At 38.6% G+C, this 19,619-nt stretch overlaps 2 protein-coding genes across 2 annotated transcripts in view; both read left to right on the forward strand.

The window, feature by feature from the left end:
• The window catches only part of LOC132133471 (von Willebrand factor A domain-containing protein 5A-like), a 57,642-nt gene extending 54,931 nt beyond the window's left edge, over positions 1-2,711 (forward strand). Inside the window, exons 16-20 of the mRNA XM_059546316.1 lie at positions 1,124-1,222; positions 1,834-1,908; positions 2,018-2,157; positions 2,246-2,369; positions 2,485-2,711. Coding sequence (XP_059402299.1) covers positions 1,124-1,222; positions 1,834-1,908; positions 2,018-2,157; positions 2,246-2,369; positions 2,485-2,564 — 518 coding nt within the window. The 3' untranslated portion in view covers positions 2,565-2,711. The remainder of the gene's footprint in view (positions 1-1,123; positions 1,223-1,833; positions 1,909-2,017; positions 2,158-2,245; positions 2,370-2,484) is intronic.
• Positions 2,712-3,783: 1,072 nt separating this feature from the next.
• The window catches only part of hdac10 (histone deacetylase 10), a 36,314-nt gene continuing 20,478 nt past the window's right edge, over positions 3,784-19,619 (forward strand). The window contains 18 exon segments of the mRNA XM_059546089.1: positions 3,784-4,302; positions 5,054-5,188; positions 5,273-5,369; positions 5,459-5,556; positions 11,528-11,632; positions 11,755-11,823; positions 12,361-12,487; positions 12,701-12,766; positions 12,855-12,914; positions 16,256-16,345; positions 16,470-16,576; positions 16,743-16,810; positions 17,314-17,566; positions 17,650-17,740; positions 17,816-17,901; positions 18,001-18,054; positions 18,450-18,528; positions 18,607-18,801. Of these exon segments, the coding sequence (XP_059402072.1) occupies positions 4,238-4,302; positions 5,054-5,188; positions 5,273-5,369; positions 5,459-5,556; positions 11,528-11,632; positions 11,755-11,823; positions 12,361-12,487; positions 12,701-12,766; positions 12,855-12,914; positions 16,256-16,345; positions 16,470-16,576; positions 16,743-16,810; positions 17,314-17,566; positions 17,650-17,740; positions 17,816-17,901; positions 18,001-18,054; positions 18,450-18,528; positions 18,607-18,801 (1,845 nt within the window). The 5' untranslated portion in view covers positions 3,784-4,237.

Below are 19,619 nucleotides of genomic sequence, written 5' to 3' on the forward strand. Positions count from 1 at the left end.
TCGGAGTGCATCAACCAGATCTTGAAAGGGGTCCGTGAGGCTCATGCTTGTGCCTGGCGGTGCTGGTCCGGTCATCTGTTACGGATCACTCGGGAAGCTGAGGAGTAACAGAATGAAGATGTTTATTTGACAAAGACACAAGCAGAGGAGCAGGTAGTGATGAATGATAATGAGGAGGGATCCGTGCAGGTAGAGTGAAGACTTCTTGGAGGGACGGTGAGCCACACACACGCACACTGGGGAACTGGGTCTTTGGAGAATCGCTGGAGAGAGTAGAAGAGGAGTTAGTCCTTATAGTAAGCATACAGGAATGATCTTGTCGCGAACGTGACCGGACAATGTGTGAGTGCGTGTGTGTGGCTTTTATGGTGCTGCAGTGATAGGCTGGTGATGAGGACCAGGTGGATGTGATTTAGAACTCCGGTGAGGGTGTGCGTTGTGATTGTGTGGAGGTGGAACCTGGCGTGTTTTTAACACTTTTATTTTGGATGCGATTAATCGTGATTAATCATTTGACTGCACTTATTTAAATATGTTATTTTAATGTTCACGGTTGAGTTTTAATGGATAAAATTAGTGACTGCAGAGGGATTATAATAAAGTCTTGTAAATGTGTTTACTTGCATTGCTGGGTTATTGATTTGCATGAATACCTGTAAACCATGTTTTTCTTTTTCAATAAGATGATGGTATTCGTCAGCGTATCAATATGCATGTAAATGTGCTCATTGTTTTTATTGCTTTTACTGTCACTTGACTATTTGATGTTTACCTCAGATGCGAAATCAAATGTTTTTCAGATTCGCTTCTAGGAAGTCTGATGATAATAAAAAGTCTGTTACTTGTAAATAATGATACACACTACCAGTCAAAAGCTGATTAAACTAAAAATTCAGACACATTTAGTTTTTTCATAATTTAAGTTTTGTAAACAAATAATATATAATTTTGTGTGTTATTTTGTTTATGTTATCAGTTGAAGTACGAACCCACGCATCACATTTATCTGCATGTAAGTGAACAAAGTTTTAAAGAGCTTTTCTTGTTTGCTTGCTTGTTTTGCTTATATATTTATTTGTGTTTGTTCTCTTTTGTTATTCTCAATGTCTGAATGTTTCGACAGGTTATGCAGAGGAACAATCGTTTCGATGCTCAAAGAAGAAGACCCTGAGAACCTTCACAGAGCGAGCTTTCTTAAAAATGTCTAACTGGGTACCAGAACGTAAGAGAACCTGACAATCTCAGATGTACAGAATAAATCACTAAAAGGCCCTCTCACATGATTTGAGTTTGAAAATGAGTCGGAAGGCAGGCTTAAACTCATTTTGAATGGCCATTTACACTTCTGCAGGTTTTGAGATGCTGTATCTATCTATCTATCTATCTATCTATCTATCTATCTATCTATCTATCTATCTATCTATCTATCTATCTATCTATCTATCTATCTATCTATCTATCTATATATATATATATATATATATATATTTATATATATATATATAAATGTTTGTGTGAATTACATATATCATTTTTAAATATGTTTTTAAAATAGTGCCGGAAAAGCAGACTAATAGCAAGCTCAAATAAACATTCACAGTCATAATGTTTTCATATCTGTGGAAATGTCTTGTGTTAATGCTAAACTTTGTTCTGAAAAGCGTAAGAAAAACAGTTTTCATTTTAGAGACCTTTTCCTCTTTTTCCATGAGTGCACCTGAACAGAAGAACAGATAGTTACACAATGAATATGCAGCATCACTAAAGCTCACTAAATTTAAAACACAAATGCAGCATCTCCTCATGGTTAATGATCATTGTTGTGATTTGCAGAGATCCAGAATTTCTTCCGCAGTGGTTCTGCGACTGCGTCGTATGATCAGACAGACTCCGAAAGCAAGAATGATCGTATACACACACACACAAGATGGTCACATTGGTTATGTTTTTGAAAGTACTAGCTTACTTACTGAAACTGTGCAGTGTAAAACTGGTTTGTGTGTGTATGTGTGTTCAGCTGCTCCTGAGCCCCAGAAGGATCTGTTACTGCAGCTGGTTTCTCTCCAAAAGGCGTCCGGCTGCTGGGATCTGGACGCCACACTGGCCGATGTGTTTGGGAAGACAGAGGATGAGCTGACCAATCAGAAACCAGCACAGGTGAGAGATGTGATGAAGTCATAATAAGACAGTGCTGATTGTGTGCAGTGTCCAGTAACTGATGCAGTGGATGATGGTCTGTACACAGGTGGATGGGTCAGTATGGGCCACTCTCCTGGCTCTGATCTGGTTATACAGCTGTAAAATAGAGCAGCAGGTGGAGTGGCAGTTTGTGGCCATGAAGGCAGCGTCATGGATCGGCTCTCAGAAAGGTGAGATCTCCATTCCAGACCACATTCATTCAGTCAGCGTTCATCAAGAGATGTTTGAGCAGATATCTTCAGTTCTTTGACTCACGCTGATGATCTGTGTGTGTGTGTGTTTCAGTGGGTGATCTGTCTCAGTGTGTGTGTGTGGGCAATGTCCTGCTCGGATGTCAGGTGACCAAAGAGACTCTGGGAATCTGAAGACGTCTGTGTTTCTACATCCTGTGCCATTTAACTGCAAATCAGATTTGTATATGTATGCATATATATCAGACATATTCAAATGGCCGATTGCTTGGTTCCAACCAGACTGTGAGACAATGTATGCACCATTTCTAGACAAAGTAAGCAGCGCATCAAAACAATGAAGCGGTTAACACAATGTTTTTTTTTTTTTTTTTTTACAAACATTTAGCATTAATCAGCATGTTCAGAGAATCGTAAAATAAAGACAATTGTTATAATTGGAAAAATTATTTGTAGATGGCAAGGAAAGACAGCAAACTTGTTCAGTTTGTTTTCAATTATCATGTACATTGTTTGTTTGTGTTGTTGTTGTTTACTTATTTTAAGTAAAATCTAAAAATGAGGAAAACTCTGAACCCCTGTACAGTATCTTTTCTGTCACAGGGTCTTTTGCCATACATATCTAAATATTAAAATAATAATAGTTTGATAAAACATCAGATTTTACTTTTTATAATTCATATATAATTGTGGTCAACTGATGAAATATTTAGTTTAAATTTTTTTTCCCACACATGCCATTACTCTTTGGCTCTGAGGACCGAATATTTCAATATTTATTTAAAAAAGAAAAGAAAAATGTGCTTTGTCATTTAGGTCTATCCTAACCACATCATCCAATCTGTGTGCATAAAACTAAATGCTACCATGTGACAGTGATTTATGTGTAAATTAAATAATATGCAATCAAAATTTTTTACATTGTCTTTATTATCTTTATTAATTGGTCCAATTCACCATCATTTGAGCTGTGGAAATCACATAGTGTTTGATATATGTGTGGATTTCAGAAAAAATACAGAGTTGAATTGTACATTGATGGACACCGTTGAAAACAAATATATCTACTGAGAGTGCGAAAAGTGTATGAAGCGTGTATTTATATAAAAAAAAAAAACTAAATTGGTGAATATGAAATTTGGCAAGTATCAGTAAAAGACTGAAATTAAAATAATTACTATTGCAAAATATATATATATATATATATATCAAAGAATCATGCATGTGCACAAGACACAAAATGGACAAAATATGTCAAATAAATGAAAATAAGTCTTTCCCAAAAGAGGTAGTGTAGAATTGTTTTGACTGTTGATCATCCGCTAGGGGCGGTCATACAACAGACGCTGTGCGGTCACCGAGCAAAGAACAAGAAACAACTAAACCGGTTCATGTCATGTCGGATACATTGTATCTACGCGTTAAACGCACATGAAAGCCACCACAAAGTCGTGATAACGAGTGGGAAACTAGGAATTTTCTTTAAGCTCCGAGTTGGGGGCGTGTCATTGCAAGAAACATGACAGAATCGATGGATGCGACGACGTCTGTTGTTGACGGTAATTTTTTTTGATGAAATTGATAGACAGGATTGCAACATAACGATAGGTTTTTATACGATACAGATTAAAGTGGCTTCATAAATTATTTAAAAAAAATTAAGACGCAAATTATTTGCCCCTTCGGCAGTGTTAACAAACCCTGTTGTATTTTTTGTGATTTATTAAATAAGGTACATCGCCATCTTGAGCCGACTAAACTGACTTGAACGCAGCACACCTTTAACAAACCTTTAACAGTTATTAATCAGTTATTAATCAGTTATTAATCCAGAGCAGAGTGTTTAAATGGCATCAGGAAGTGCACTGATCTTTGACGAGGAGATGAGCGATTATAAAATCCTCTGGACAGTGTAAGTATAAATACGCCTCTTACATGAAATATGATAATCATCTGATACCTTTACATATCATTCCTCACGAGTACAAATGATCATACTTGACATGTGTATGGTTTTAAATGCTTTTCATCTTTGTGAATTTGTTTCAACATTCTGTTAGTTTAAAAAAAATATATTATTTTTAAATGCTATTTCAAGATCTTTTCCGTTCATTTTAAAAGTTGATTTCTGAAATATGTTAATAAAAATAAATGTTCACTGAAAAAAAGAGTTTATTTCAACTAGTTCACAAAGCAACATTGCCCATTTTCAGTTAGTTTAACTTGTTGTACTAAAATAATTTACAACTGAAATGAATAAAAACGAACTAAACAATAACTAATTAAATGATCTCATGCTCACAACATTAATAAAACGTACTCAAAATGAAAATGGAAAATTCAAAAATAAAAACAAATTGATAGGCTAATATAAAAAAACTACTATAGTATCTCAATGATACTAAATTAACACAACATTTTGTTATTACGTGTTTTTAGTTTTGTAACCAAAGAGTAATAATTGAAGATTTAAGTCAGTTATAAAATTGTAGGAGTTACTAATATCACTATCACTTTTTTACTTCATTTGCTTAATTTAATAATTTCTTCGTTGATATTCATAAACTGAGTAAATCGGTTGATTTATTTATTCATAAACTTTTTTAAATTATTGCCTGCATCACAATTTTTACACAAACCTGTTTTTTTATTGTTCTGTCCAGTCAAGTCTATGAGATCGAGGTTCCTGAGCGGTTGACCGTGTCTTATGAAGCGCTGAAGACTCGCGGCGTGGCAGAACGGTGCAAACAGGTGCCGGTCCGCCTGGCCACCGAGCAGGAGATTTTACTGGCACACAGGTTTTCGAGTTTTGGCATTTAAACTTAAAACAGGCCCCATTTCTACTGCTATATGATTGAGTTTGGTTTTTGTGTTTACTTTAGTGAGGAATATCTGGAGGCCGTTAAACAGACTTCCAAAATGAGCGTGAAACAGCTGAAGGCATTTTCGAAGCAGTACACTGATGTCTATTTCCATCAGGTAAGTCCAGATCATTGATGCTTGTTGGGTTCAGGTGACTGGAGACCTTAAGGTAACGCTTCTGAACACAGTTTCTCATGTGAGTGCAGAACATCTATCACTGTGCTACGATGGCCGTGGGCGCCACACTGCAGCTGGTGGATAGTGTGATGAAGAGAGAGGTCAGGAACGGCATGGCACTGGTCAGGTGAGCACACAACCCACAGCTGCTGCTGATTTAAAATAAATGAGCAGGGTGTCACCAAATGTCCGTCAAGAAGACCAATGTAATCTCTTACCCACTCGACGCTAAACATACAGTATGTTTGAGAGTCAAATCGTCATATCGTCAGTCCGTGAGATCGACGATACATGATATTATCGTGCATGGGTGGAGCAAGAGAGAGACTCTTTGTTCTTGTCATAGTATAACTATTTGGTGTTTTAAACTGCGCGGGTGTGCGAGAGAGAGCCTATGGAATCACCAATAATCAAAAAAATATACTTTCAAACATACTGATAAACGTTAAATATAAAAACTAGAGGTCGACCGATATTGGATTTTGCCGATACTGATAGCTAGGTTGGACCACACTGGCTGATACCGATTAATTAACCGATAGTTTTTAAAATGGATACTGAACAAAAACTAAAATAGTGCTTTTTACAAAAAAACTAAAACAAATACAAATCAGTACTGAACCATACTAATAGTAGTAGTAGTAGTAGTAATAGTAATAATAAAAGTAATAATAATAATAACAACAATAATATTAAATGTTGAAATTACCACACTCTAATGGGGCCCTATGAAATCAGTTAGTTTTTTTCCTAAATTCCATTTTATTTATTTCCAAATTCCGTTATTTAATTTTTCTGGATTCTGTTTTTCCATTTAAAATTTTCTCCACTCTTTCTTAATAGTTAAATTAAATTGTATTTATCATAAGGCAAGTCTAATTAATTAAAATCATGAAAATTATACATTTTCAAATCAATTTAATAAAAGTTTAACAAAAATTACCTGATTAGGGCCCTATGAAATGTTTTATCTTTTCTCACAATATTTTTTATTGTAACCAAATTTTGTTTTAGCATGTCTAATTATTTGAACGCATAAAACAACTTAATTTATAAATTTTTTCCTTGAAGGCTAATGCTTTTTTTCCCTCAAAATTCTGTGTATTTACATTTTTATAGTTATTAAATCAAGGTATGAAACATTAATTTTACTTTTCTTTTAATTACTGAAAATCGCATCGCGGGAAACAGGGTCCTACAATTCCACCAGTACAATGCAAACTCTCACACTTTAACTGCTTCTATTATTGAACAATTATTGATTATCTAATCAAAATAAAAGAGCAGCACTGAGTCTAGGAACTCATCGCTCTAAACTCAGGGCTGCAGAGAGGAAATGGCCGAAATCAAGAAACTCTACCGACCTCAGTGTGTATCAGTCTCTCCTCTCTTCCTTCTCTGCAAATGTCTTCACCGCTAAAACATCCTACTACCACAACATAATTAACAGCTGTTGTGACACTCTTCAAGACTTTCTCTTCTCTTCTTAATCCGCCGCCACCACCTCCTCCATTGACTCTTACAGCGGACGACTTTGCAGTTTTCTTCACAAATAAGACTAGATCCATCAGTGACCAATTCTCCACACCGCAGACTGAGGACAACTTCACAATGACCGATGCACACTCTTTCTCCTCCTTCTCCCCACTCTCAGAAATGGACGTCTCCAAACTTCTCCTGTCCAATCATCCTACTACTTGTCCACTTGATCCGATCCCCACTCACCTCCTTCAAGCGATCTCTTCTTCAGTCATACCTTCGCTTACTCACGTTATCAACTCCTCTCTTCACCCTGGAACATTTCCCTCAGTATTCAAGCAGGCTCGGGTAAGCCCACTGCTCAAGAAACCATCTCCAAATCCAGCTCTTCTTGAAAACTACAGACCGATATCCCTTCTTCCATTCATTGCAAAGACACTTGAGCGAGCTGTGTTCAACCAGTTTTCTATGTTCCTTGTACAGAACAACCTCCTGGACAGCAACCAATCTGGCTTCAAAAGTGGCCACTCAACTGAGACTGCTCTGCTCTCGGTTACTGAAGCCCTGCGACTAGCAAGAGCAGCTTCAAAATCCTTGGTACTCATCTTGCTGGACCTTTCTGCTGCTTTTGACACTGTTAATCACCAGATTCTTCTGTCCACCCTCAGAAAGATGGGCATCTCTGGAACAGCACTCCTGTGGGTTAAGTCCTACCTCTCTGACAGATCCTTCAGTGTGTCTTGGAGGGGTAATGTTTCAAAGTCACATCACCTTGCTACTGGGGTTCCTCAAGGCTCAGTACTTGGACCACTTCTCTTCTCCATCTACATGACATCATTAGGATCTGTCATTCAGAAGCATGGCTTTTCTTATCACTGCTACGCTGATGACACCCAACTCTACTTCTCATTCCAACCAAATGACCCGACGGTAGCTGCTCGCATTTCAGCCTGTCTGAGTGACATCTCTAGCTGGATGAATGACCATCACCTTCAGCTTAACCTTAGGAAGACAGAACTCCTGGTGATTCCAGCTAATCCATTGCTTCATCACAACTTCTCTGTACAGCTGGGCTCATCAACCATTACTCCTTCGAGGACAGCTAGAAACCTAGGAGTCATGATGGATCATCAGTTAAGCTTCACAGACCACATTGCTACAACTACCCGGTCCTGCAGGTTTGCCTTATATAACATTAGGAAAATTAGACCCTTCCTGTCAGAGCAAGCAACCCAACTTCTTGTCCAAGCTCTTGTTCTCTCCAGACTGGACTATTGTAATGCTCTCCTGGCGGGCCTTCCTGCATGTACTGTCAAGCCTCTGCAATTGATCCAGAATGCAGCAGCGAGGGTTGTCTTCAATGAGCCAAAAAAAGCTCACGTTACTCCTCTCCTCATCAGGTTACACTGGCTACCAGTAGCTGCTCGCATTAAATTCAAGGTACTGATGCTAGCCTACAAGATAACCACTGGCACGGCACCAACTTACCTAAACTCATTGGTTAAATCTTATGTGCCCTCCAGAAGTTTGCGCTCTGCAAGTGAATGACGCCTTGTGGTACCATCCCAAAGAAGTTCAAAATCACTCTCATGGACCTTTTCCTGGACTGTGCCCAGCTGGTGGAATGAGCTCCCAATCTTGAGTCTTTACTCATTTTCAAGAAACATCTAAAGACTCATCTTTTTCGCCTGCACTTAACCAACTAACACTAGCACTTTTCCTTTACCTGTCTTTTCATTTTATTAAAAAAAAAAAAAAAACCCTGCCTATGCATTCTATACTAGACTAACTGAGACTTGTCATGGCACTTGTATACTGTTGTTGTTCTCTTGTTGACCTGACTGCTTCTATTGTTCTCATTTGTAAGTCGCTTTGGATAAAAGCGTCTGCTAAATGATTAAATGTTAAATGTTAAAAAAATGTTAGGAGAACTCACTAGTGTCACACACACTTCGGACACGTCACGTTCAACTCTATTAGTGCTCTAATACAGTTTATTTATTCACCAAACGGATACAAGTTTACTTCAAGAATGAACAATGAGGCATAGATAAGTTTGAAGTTCAGTGTTTAAAAAACCGAGCAAATGGCAAGAGCGATCTATATTATAGCTCTATAAAGGAAGCATACAAATGTTTAGATGAAAATGCTCAATATACAATTCATTATGTACATTAACAACAATTCGGGGCGAATATAATGTAATTTAATGGAAAACTATATGAATGGCGCTCGCAGGCACGGCAGAATTTTGGTCTGAAGATTCCTTGCTCTGATCAGCGTGCAGCGTCACGTGTCTAAACAAACAGCACGTGCTGTCAATGATTTCAGCCTCTAGAGGACGCTCTTGCACTGTATGATAAAAACAGAGCCTTCTCAGCCGCTCCAGAAATGGACGCAACCCGGGAAACTATAAGCTGGCTCCAGCAAGGGACGAAATGCGGAAAACTATCGGCATGGATTTTTGCCAATAACCAATTGTTCCAGCAGTCAACTATCGGTGCCGATTAATCGGCAAAACTGATAAATCGGTCGACCTCTAATAAAAATATTGTATTTAAAACACTAGTTCATATATAGTAGGACGAAACTGTCATATCGAGCGTCGCACTGCCTCAGAAACAAGAATGAGTTGCATTCTAACATAACTGTGGCATTAAATTCAGTTAAGCCCCTTTCACACTGCGATTTAGGAAAATACACGGGTAATGTGTCCCGGCAATTTTTCCCGGGTCACTAGATTTTGCACTTTCACACTGCCAGTGATTACCCGGAATATGTGCGTGCTTTCACACACAACACGTAAAGGTCCCATAAAGACACGTGACATCAAGATGTGATGTGTAATGTACAAGTCGAAAACGCTAGGCACGTTAACTTTCACTTAAGCTGGCGAACGATCTCAGCTTCAGCGCGGATTGTGAGGAAGTAACTGATCTCTGCTTCGTTACAGTTTGCACATATTTATTTAATCACGAATGTTGATCTACCTTAAAACATGTGGTTAAAATGTCGCACGATAACGTCCGTCATCACTACGGCACACCCTTTACGGCATTAGTTCGGGCTTGTTCACACAGCCCGGGACGTGTTTGCTTTCCAATGTACAGTGTGAAAGGGGCTTTAGTGAGGGCTCGTTTAAAATATTGCACATATATAGGCCGGTCAGATAACTTGTTAAAGTGCAATGAAATACCTTATATCTGCAGACGATGTACGTCTGTTTGTGGATGGAGACTTAAATCCTCATTTGCGCGCACGTGTTTGTGTATGTGTGTGTGTGTGTGTGTGTGTGTGTGTGAAATGCGATGCTGAAGTGAAAGTCAAGTCAAGTCACCTTTATTTATATAGCGCTTTAAACAAAAAGATTGTGACAAAGCAACTGAACAACATTAATTAGGAAAACAGTGTGTCAATAATGCAAAATGTATTCAAGTCAACAATATGGTAAATGAAGTGTCCCCAACTAAGCAAGCCAGAGGCGACAGCGGCAAGGAACCGAAACTCCATCGGTGACAGAATGGAGAAAAAAACCTTGGGAGAAACCAGGCTCAGTTGGGGGCCAGTTCTCCTCTGACCAGACGAAACCAGTAGTTCAATTCCAGACCGCAGCAAAGTCAGATTGTGCAGAAGAATAATCTGTTTCCTGTGGTCTTGTCCTGGTGCTCCTCTGAGACAAGGTCTTTACAGGGGATCTGTATCTGGGGCTCTAGTTGTCCTGGTCTCCGCTGTCTTTCAGGGCTGTAGAGGTCCTTTCTAGGTGCTGATCCACCATCTGGTCTGGATACGTACTGGATCCGGGTGACTGCAGTGACCCTCTGATCTGGACACAGACTGGATCTGGTGGCTACGGTGACCTCAGAATAAGAGAGAAACAGACCAATATTAGCGTAGATGCCATTCTTCTAATGATGTAGCAAGTACATCGGGTGTTATGGGAAGCGTTCCCGGTTCCGGTTTACCTAGTTAATGCAGCCTAAAAATCCTTTAACGGATTTGGATATTAGAATCATATTAGTATGTTATGTGTAAGACAGGTTAAAGAGATGGATCTTTAATCTAGATTTAAACTGCTAGAGTGTGTCTGCCTCACGAACAATGTTAGGTAGGTTATTCCAGAGTTTAGGCGCTAAAAAAGAGTAGAGGTGTGACCTCGGCATCCTGGCTAAATTTGCCCAATGGCCTCTGACCATCATGGCCTCCTAACAATCCCCATATCCCTTGATTGGCTTCATCACTCTGTCTCCTCTCCACCAGTAAGCTGGTGTGTGGTGGGCATTCTGGCGAAATATGGCTGCCGGCGCATCATCCAAGTGGATGCTGCACACTGGTGGTGGATGAGGAGATACCTCCTGACTATGTACTATATAAAGCGCTTTGAGTGCCTAGAAAAGCACTATATAAATGTGAGGAATTATTATTATTATTATTATTTAAATAAGAAAAGGATCTGCCGCCCGCAGTTGATTTTGATATTCTAGGTATTATCAAATTGCCTGAGTTTTGAGAACGCAGTGGACGTGGAGGATTATAATGTAACAAGAGCTCGTTATTTTTTATATTTTTTTTAGTAACTAATTTTCTTTCACTTCCCTCTTTTCTCTTTTTGTGACCTTCAGGCCTCCAGGACACCACAGTCAGCGCTCCGCTGCGAACGGTTTCTGTGTGTTTAATAATGTGGCCATCGCTGCGCTTTATGCAAAGAAGATGTACAACCTGAACAGGTGAAGGGGTGTTACATCCTGCACTGCTGGACAACAAACACTAATTTATACTTGTAATACTCAGTGAAGGAGAACCAAATGTCATAGATTTTGCATAAGTTTGAGCTTGTGGATCTTTCCAGGGTTTTGATTGTGGACTGGGACGTCCATCATGGACAAGGTATCCAGTACTGCTTTGAGAAAGACCCAAGGTGAGTACATCTTCCTTCTGATGAACAAGATTGTTTACAAGCCTAGATGTTTCAATCTTCTGAAGAAAATGTTAGAGACCTTTGCCTATTAAAGATTTTATTTAATTGTATTTTTATTGTTATTTCACTTAATATTTTGTTGTATTATTTATTTTATTTATAAATAAAAATGTAGTACTTCATTAAAGTATTAGTTCCTGTGGCTCAGTGCTAGAGCATTGCATTAGCAGTGCAAAAGGTCATTGGTTCGATTCCCAGGGAACATGCATATTGGTAAAAAACTAAATGTATAGCCTGAATGCATTGTCTAAATGCACTTAAGTCGCTCTGGATTAAAGTGTCTGCATAAATGTATTAGTTTATTTATTATTATAAAATTATTTTAATACGATTTTGTTCTACCTGTTTTATAATCCTCTAGAATCAAAAGTCTGATCGTTTAAAAAAAAAATTCACCCATGCAGATTGAAAAATAATTTATGTCCACAGCATATTCTTTTCCTTGGTTTGCCCACTTAATGTTTATTTATTTCCTAGTGTGCTCTATTTTTCCTGGCATCGTTACGAGCACCAGACCTTCTGGCCCTATCTCCCTGAGTCAGACTACACCAGCGTCGGGAAAGGCAAAGGATCTGGTTTTAACGTGAACCTCCCCTGGAACAAGGCGAGTGAACACTGAATCAATGCTCAGAAACCATCAAACTCTGTCATAAATGTGTGTTTCATACCAGCGGTGCATGCCGATCAATTTAGCATTTAATCACCCATTCTCACTGGTTACAATAAAAATGTATTCTTTTTTAAAAGGAAATCACCTAAAATAATATTTAACAAAGATTTTGTCACATAGTTTCTGTGCTGTGCTTGTTTCCTGCAGGTGGGCATGACGAACAGCGACTATCTGGCTGCTTTCTTCCATGTTCTTTTACCCGTAGCGTATGAGGTACCTGTCACACGAGAACAACCTTTAGCACATTAGACTGTTTTCTGAGTGTCGAAGCCAAGCTGATGCACATTTTTCTCTCTTTCAGTTTGATCCAGAGCTGATTTTGGTCTGTGCTGGTTTTGATTCAGCCATCGGGGACCCAGAAGTAAGAGACTCTTTTTAAATCTGAGATTGTCTGAGCTGCTGACCTGAGGTTTTCTTTTCTGGATCCTGTTTGAAGAAACAGCTCAAAAATGAAAGTTAGTGAGAATGTGCTCACCCTCAGGCCATCCAAGTGGATATAGGCAAGTCAAGGCAAGGCAAGGCAAGTTTATTTATATAGCACATTTCGTACAGAATGGTAATTCAAAGTGCTTTACATAAAAGAAAGTAAAATAATAATGAAGAAAAATAATAACAAGAATAAAACAAGCAATTTTAAAACTTTTAAAATTATTAAAAAATTTACTTATTTAAAATGAATTTAAAACAGAAAATGATTTTACATAAAATAAAATAAAAAAACAGTGAAAATATAGTGCAATCAGTTCGGACATTGCACAGTGCTCATTCAATAAATGCACAGCTAAACAGATGAGTTTTAAGTCTAGATTTAAATGTGACTAGTGTTTTAGCACATCTGATCTCTTCTGGAGCTGATTCCAACTGCGGGCGGTATAGTAACTAAAGGCGGACTCCCCTTGTTTTGTGTGAACCCTTGGTATTTCTAACTGACTCGATCCTAGTGATCTGAGTGGTCTGTTAGGCTTATATTCAGTGAGCATATCTGAAATATATTTCGGTCCTGAAAATATATAGATGAGTTTGTTCTCTTACGAGAGTTCTCTCGTACTGTGTCTTAGCTAAGATGCTGCGGGAAAAAGTCTCTTTTCACGATACACTGAAGCAAAAAATTATGAATTTTGAATTATTGTAAAACGCATTTGCAGCAACACACAGCCATAGGCGAGACGGCTCGCTCGCTCATTGACTGCTCTGCGGCAACTGCATAAGCCTATCGAGTGCAGGCTGATGCAACATCAGACCAATGAGGTCGCTCGCGCCCTCCAAGCCACTTCGCGCCGAAACGGGTGTGGCCTAGCCCTATAAAGGGAGCCCCATTCACGCTCAAAGTTTACGTGGCGGCTATCGCAGCGTTTTCTGAGACAATGCTCGGTCAGTCAATAGGAAGGAACGATTTGGTCATCCGCTTCCTTAGAGGAGCTAGGAGGCTGAATCCTCCCAGACCTCCGTCAGTCCCTGTATGGGACCTCTCGACGGTTTTGGAGGCCATGAAAGGTTCCCCTTTCGAGCCTATCCGAACGATTAGCCTCAGACATCTGTCATTCAAGACGGTGTTCTTGTTGGCTCTCGCTTCAATGAAGCGTGTGGGTGACCTGCACGCGCTGTCGGTGAGCCCGGCGTGCTTGGAGTTTGGGCCTAATGACTCAAGAGTCATACTCAAACCTAGGCACGGTTATGTGCCGAAATCCCTCAACACACCGTCTGCCCTGTCGGTGTCAGAAGAGGATGTAGACTCAAGTCTTCTTTGCCCCGTTAGGGTTTTAAGAACTTATGTGTCTCGCTCTGCTGTCTTCAGAAAGACTGAGCAGCTGTTTGTCTCGTTCAGTGGACGTTCCAAGGGAATGGCTGTTTCGAAACAGAGCCTATCCAGATGGATAGTTGACGCTATAGCGTTAGCTTACGCTTCTAGGGGCCTTCTGTGCCCACTGGGTGTCAGAGCACACTCCACAAGAGGCGTCGCCTCTTCGTGGGCGTGGTCTAGTGGGATTTCCTTACAGGATATATGTATGGTGGCAGGATGGGCCTCGCCCTCTACATTTATCAGGTTCTATAACCTAGAGGTTCCCGCCCTGCAAGCAAAGCTGTTGTCGGTATAGTTGAATCAGTGTCCTGATTGGACCTCTGAGATCGCAAGCGTGATGCGCTGCCGACTGTTATATGGGCAATATTGCGTAAGACCCACATTCCCACATTGGTCAGGCCTTGCCTTGATTATGTGATGTCATATTGTCGCGTCTACGGACGCTGCTAGATATGGGACGGAGGTTTCCCCCTCCTGTTCTAGGACTCTCTGTGAGTCCCTCTAGTGATTGTGCACTGTAAATCCTGGGCGTCGCTTCCAGGTTTATTGGTGTGTGATCTCTACATGCACGGCGTTTTACATTGGGTTCCCGCAGCATCTTAGCTAAGACGCAGTACGAGAGAACTCTCATAAGAGAACGTACTCGGTTACTAATGTAACCTCGGTTCTCTCTAGAAGAGGGATCGAGTACTGCGTTCTCTGCCGTGCGTACGATTCACTCTGGTTCGCTTCGGCGATGAAATAAATCAGGTGAGTCAGCCTTTTCGAGCTCCCTTTATAGGGCTAGGCCACACCCGTTTTGGCGGGAAGTGGCATGGAGGGCGCGAGCGCCCTCATTGGTCTGATGTTGCATCAGCCTGTGCTCGATAGGCTTATGCAGTTGCCGCAGAGCAGCCAATGAGCGAGCGAGCCGTCTCGCCTATGGCTGTGTGCTGCTGCAAATGCGTTTTACAATAATTCAAAATTAAGGATAATTTTTTGCTTCAGTGTATCGTGAAAAGAGACTTTTTCCCACAGCGTCTTAGCTAAGACGCAGTACTCGTTCCCTCCTCTAGAGAGAACCGAGGTTACATTAGTAACCGAGTACGTTTTATTCATCAGAATAGATTTGGAGAAATGTAGCATTGCATCACTTGCTCACCAGTGGATCTTCTGCAGTGAATGGGTGCCGTCAGAATGAGTCATACAGCTGATAAAAACATTACAATAATCCACAAGTAATCCACAGCACTCCAGTCCATCAATTAATGTCTAGTGAAGCAAAAAAGTGTGTGTTTGTAAGAAACAAAATCATCATTAAACTTCACTTCTTACCAAAATATGAATGCATAACAACGCTTATTAAGTCTTGTCTTGATAATGATAGAAATATGCACACCATTTACAAGTGAAAAAAAGTCTGAAACTGATCTAAACAAATATGTTGGTTGGTTTTGCTGTGGGAGGACAACATGAGATGGCTTTTCACTGGAGGAAGTGTTTATATGGATTATGGACTCATATTTTGACCAGAAAATGCTTTAATGATGGAGTCTTTCACTTCACAAGACATTAACTGATGGACTGGAGTGCTGTGGATTACTTGTGGATTATTGTAATGTTTTTAGCAGCTGTTTGGACTCTCATTTTGACGGCACCCATTCACTGCAGACAGAGCATCCATAGCTGATCAAGTGATGCAATGCTATATTTCTCTAAACCTGCTCTGATGACGAAACTCATCTACATCTTGTATGGCCTGAGAATAAGTCATTTCTTCAAGAAATTTAAATTTTTGGGTGAACTACTCTTTGAATCTTTTTGGAATCCTTGCATCTCTCACAGTTTCTAGAGTTTCCGTCATGTTTGATGGGCCGTATGTATGGGTTGATCTCAGTTAACTGCTGTCTGTTCTGGTTCAGGGTGAAATGTGTGCTTTTCCAGAGATCTTTGCCCACCTCACCCAACTGCTAATGCCTTTGGCTGAAGGCAAAATGTGCGTCGTCCTGGAGGTCTGTTATCATTATCACTTAAATTTTTTTTTAAAGCTGATCCAAGCACATTACATTTTTTAAAGCCCCATTATCTGTGATATCATGTTTAGATTGTGCATATTGATTTCCTTCATTCTCTCAGGGAGGGTATAACCTGACTTCTCTCGCCCAATCTGTTTGCCAAACCGTCCAGACCCTTCTGGGAGATCCGGCCCCTCAGCTGTCAGGGATCACAGCCCCTTGTGAGAGGTGAATTGAGCTGTCAATCATGGGGAGAGTGTTTTCATTGGTTGAGCTGTTTGCTTGAGTTAAGGTGCACTGTAAGCTCTGTGATTTGGTTTAAGTGTGGACTGAGAAAATGTTTTTGTCGCTAGTAAGCTGGAGTAATATGCCATGTGTGTGTGTTTTTTTGCAGTGCACTAGAATCTATCGAAAATGTTCGCAGCGCTCAATCATCATACTGGAGCTGTTTAAAACACTTAGGTTAAGGTTATCGCCATTTTACTTTCACTTTAAATGGATTGTTTTGTTTTAGTATTAATTTTATGGTACTATAGTTTTTATCAACACATGAATGAGCTTTTATTGATATATTTTCAGTTTTCATATACATTTTAGTTAAATTTCTATTGATTTTATGTGTTTTTGTCAATTTGAACTATTAAGGTTTAATTTATCTTCCTTTTAGTTTTTATTTATTTCCAGTTAGTAATTTTAGTGCTTGAACTTACTAGTTCAGTTATATAATTTAATTATTTAATTTTCATTTAGTTTAAGCTTTTCATTTAATATTTATATTTTATTTCAGCTATATTTTAATAAACAAAACCATTTTTAATAGTTTTGATTTTAGTTAACCATAATATCTCTGTAATGAAGGCAATTGATATTAGATTTAAAGTTGTAGTGACATTTAAATGAGTTTTTATTTAAATGTCATTTTAACATCTGACATCTTAAAAATTGTATCCGTCTCATTCTTAAAGAGGCTCATTCAGGTACGAGAACCAAAAGGCCCAGACTGGATGAGAAGAACAGCGAAACAAAAAAGGCTGAGAAACCTGTGCCAGAGAGCGATGCAAAGAAGACCATTGAGTGGCCTGAACCTTTAATCAGGACATCTACTGATGTGCGAACACTCGTAGCGCCCCCTCCTGGTGTGGAGGTCTCACTGCCTGAAGGCTGCCAAAATGTTGGGGAAGATTCCCAAAGTACCTCTAAAGAAGTACAAAATATCCGGTTGGTAAAATAAGATCATTAACACACAGATTCACGCTTTTTGGCCACATTGTAACCTTTACAAATCGTTTTTTTGTCTGTAGGGATAAATATTTCCAAGATGTAACGGACCAAAATATCCTCCAGCCTCTTGGAAAGATCATTTCAGTTCTTGAACAAATGATGAATAAAGAGGTAAGGGGGTGATAACTGAATCTGGTGGTTATTTTTGTGTGCTGTATTTGGTAACAGACTGTAACGCTTCATCAGGTGCGTAACGGATGCATCGTGGTGTCTGACTTGAGTTTGTCCGTACGCTGTGCTTATCAACACGCACTCATGGGCCTCGCTGAACGGTACAACATTTACTAGACTAACAAGAATTAACTTAATATCACCTTGATCAGATCAGTAATGAGCTGTCATGTGATACTGTGCTTGTGTGTTTGATGAAGGGTGCTGGTCGTTTTTATTGGAGATGGGAATTTACCAGTCAAAACTGATGACGGGTGAGCCAGTTATTGCATCTGTTTTTGTGTTTTATTGTTTGTCGTTGAAAGGGAAGAGCTAATTTTTTTCTTTTAGAAAAGAAGTTGTCAATTTCTTTTTTTTAAATAAAACATGTATAAAGTTAGTATTTAAAATGTAATAATTTTAGTGTAACATTTTTCTGAAAAAGATTGTTTTAATTATTTTAGTATTGCACTTATTTTTTTATATTATTTAAAACAAATCTTAATCTATTTTTTTGTTGTTGCTTTTTTAGTAGTGTTAATGCACTGTTATAGCTTTATAGAAACATTTAATTAACTTTTATTTTTATATTTTCAGTTTTCATTTTTAATTTTATTTAAAAATGACATGATCAGCTTGCCTTGGCTGCATTTGGGGTCTTTCTTTTCAGGAAGGTGTTTCTAGTCCAAATCTGTGCTGAAGAAACTGAAGAGAAGTGTGTGAACCGTCTGTCCTTGTGTCTGAGAGAGGTGTGCAATCACAGCTGATATTGTCTTGGATTTCGTCTGATTTCTGTGAAGTCACTTCCTCTTCCTGCTTGTCTTCAGGGTGAGGGATTCACGGCAGGATTTATGCAGGCGGTTCTGAGCCTGATCCTCCCTCTGGCGTATGAGTTTAACCCCGGGCTGGTGCTGGGGGTTGTTGGAGACAGTGGGGTAAAGACTCTTCTGGCTCCAGTCTGGGGTCACCTGACCGGTCTGCTCCAAGGCCTGGCAGAGGGCCGCACGCTCACCCTACTGCAGGTCAGACTTAGATATTTTAAAATAATATATTGTAAATAATAATATTTATTTTAATTTTAAATGTTTTAATTTATTTTTTAGGTAATTCATTTAAAAAGTGTTTATTTAAATTTATTTATTTGTTTTAAATGTATTTGTGTTTATTTTACATACATTTATATGTTTCAAATTGTTGATTTGAAATGTAGTTGTGTCTTCAATATATACAGTATTTAAGTGTATTCATATTTATTAATTTTAAATGTATTTGTTTATTTTACATTTATTTATTTTTACTAATAGTTAAATTTTAGATTTTTTATTTTTTAATGTAGTTACATAGTTTATTTATTTGCTAAGAACTATTTATTTTAAATGTATTCATTTATTTTACATGCATTTATTTGCCGTATATTATTTTTAATCTATGCATTTTATGCATTTATTTGTGTTAAATGTATTTATTTATTTAAATGTATTTTGTATTTATTTTACATTAATTTCTTTATTTGTTTTGTGTAGGTATGCAACGATACCATTTTTTCAGAACCGATCCGATACCGAAAATTCTGAGTATCTGCCGATAGCAATCCAATCCGAAACCATCGCAGTTTTTTTTAAATCAGTGTAGAATTTCGGTACTTCTCTGTGTTGACCTGATCATTAATCACAATCTACTACATATACACAACTTCATTTTAATGAAAAATAACAAATGAAAAAATATATTATCATAATCTATGTCAAAAATACTATTATAAACTAGTTTAGTTTATAATTCAGCAGCAAAAAATACTATAGATGCTATAAAAATCACGGGTGCTGTTTGAGTAAATGAA

Source organism: Carassius carassius, chromosome 50 (assembly GCF_963082965.1).
Source record: "Carassius carassius chromosome 50, fCarCar2.1, whole genome shotgun sequence".
In the NCBI taxonomy this organism is placed as follows: Eukaryota; Metazoa; Chordata; class Actinopteri; order Cypriniformes; family Cyprinidae; genus Carassius; species Carassius carassius.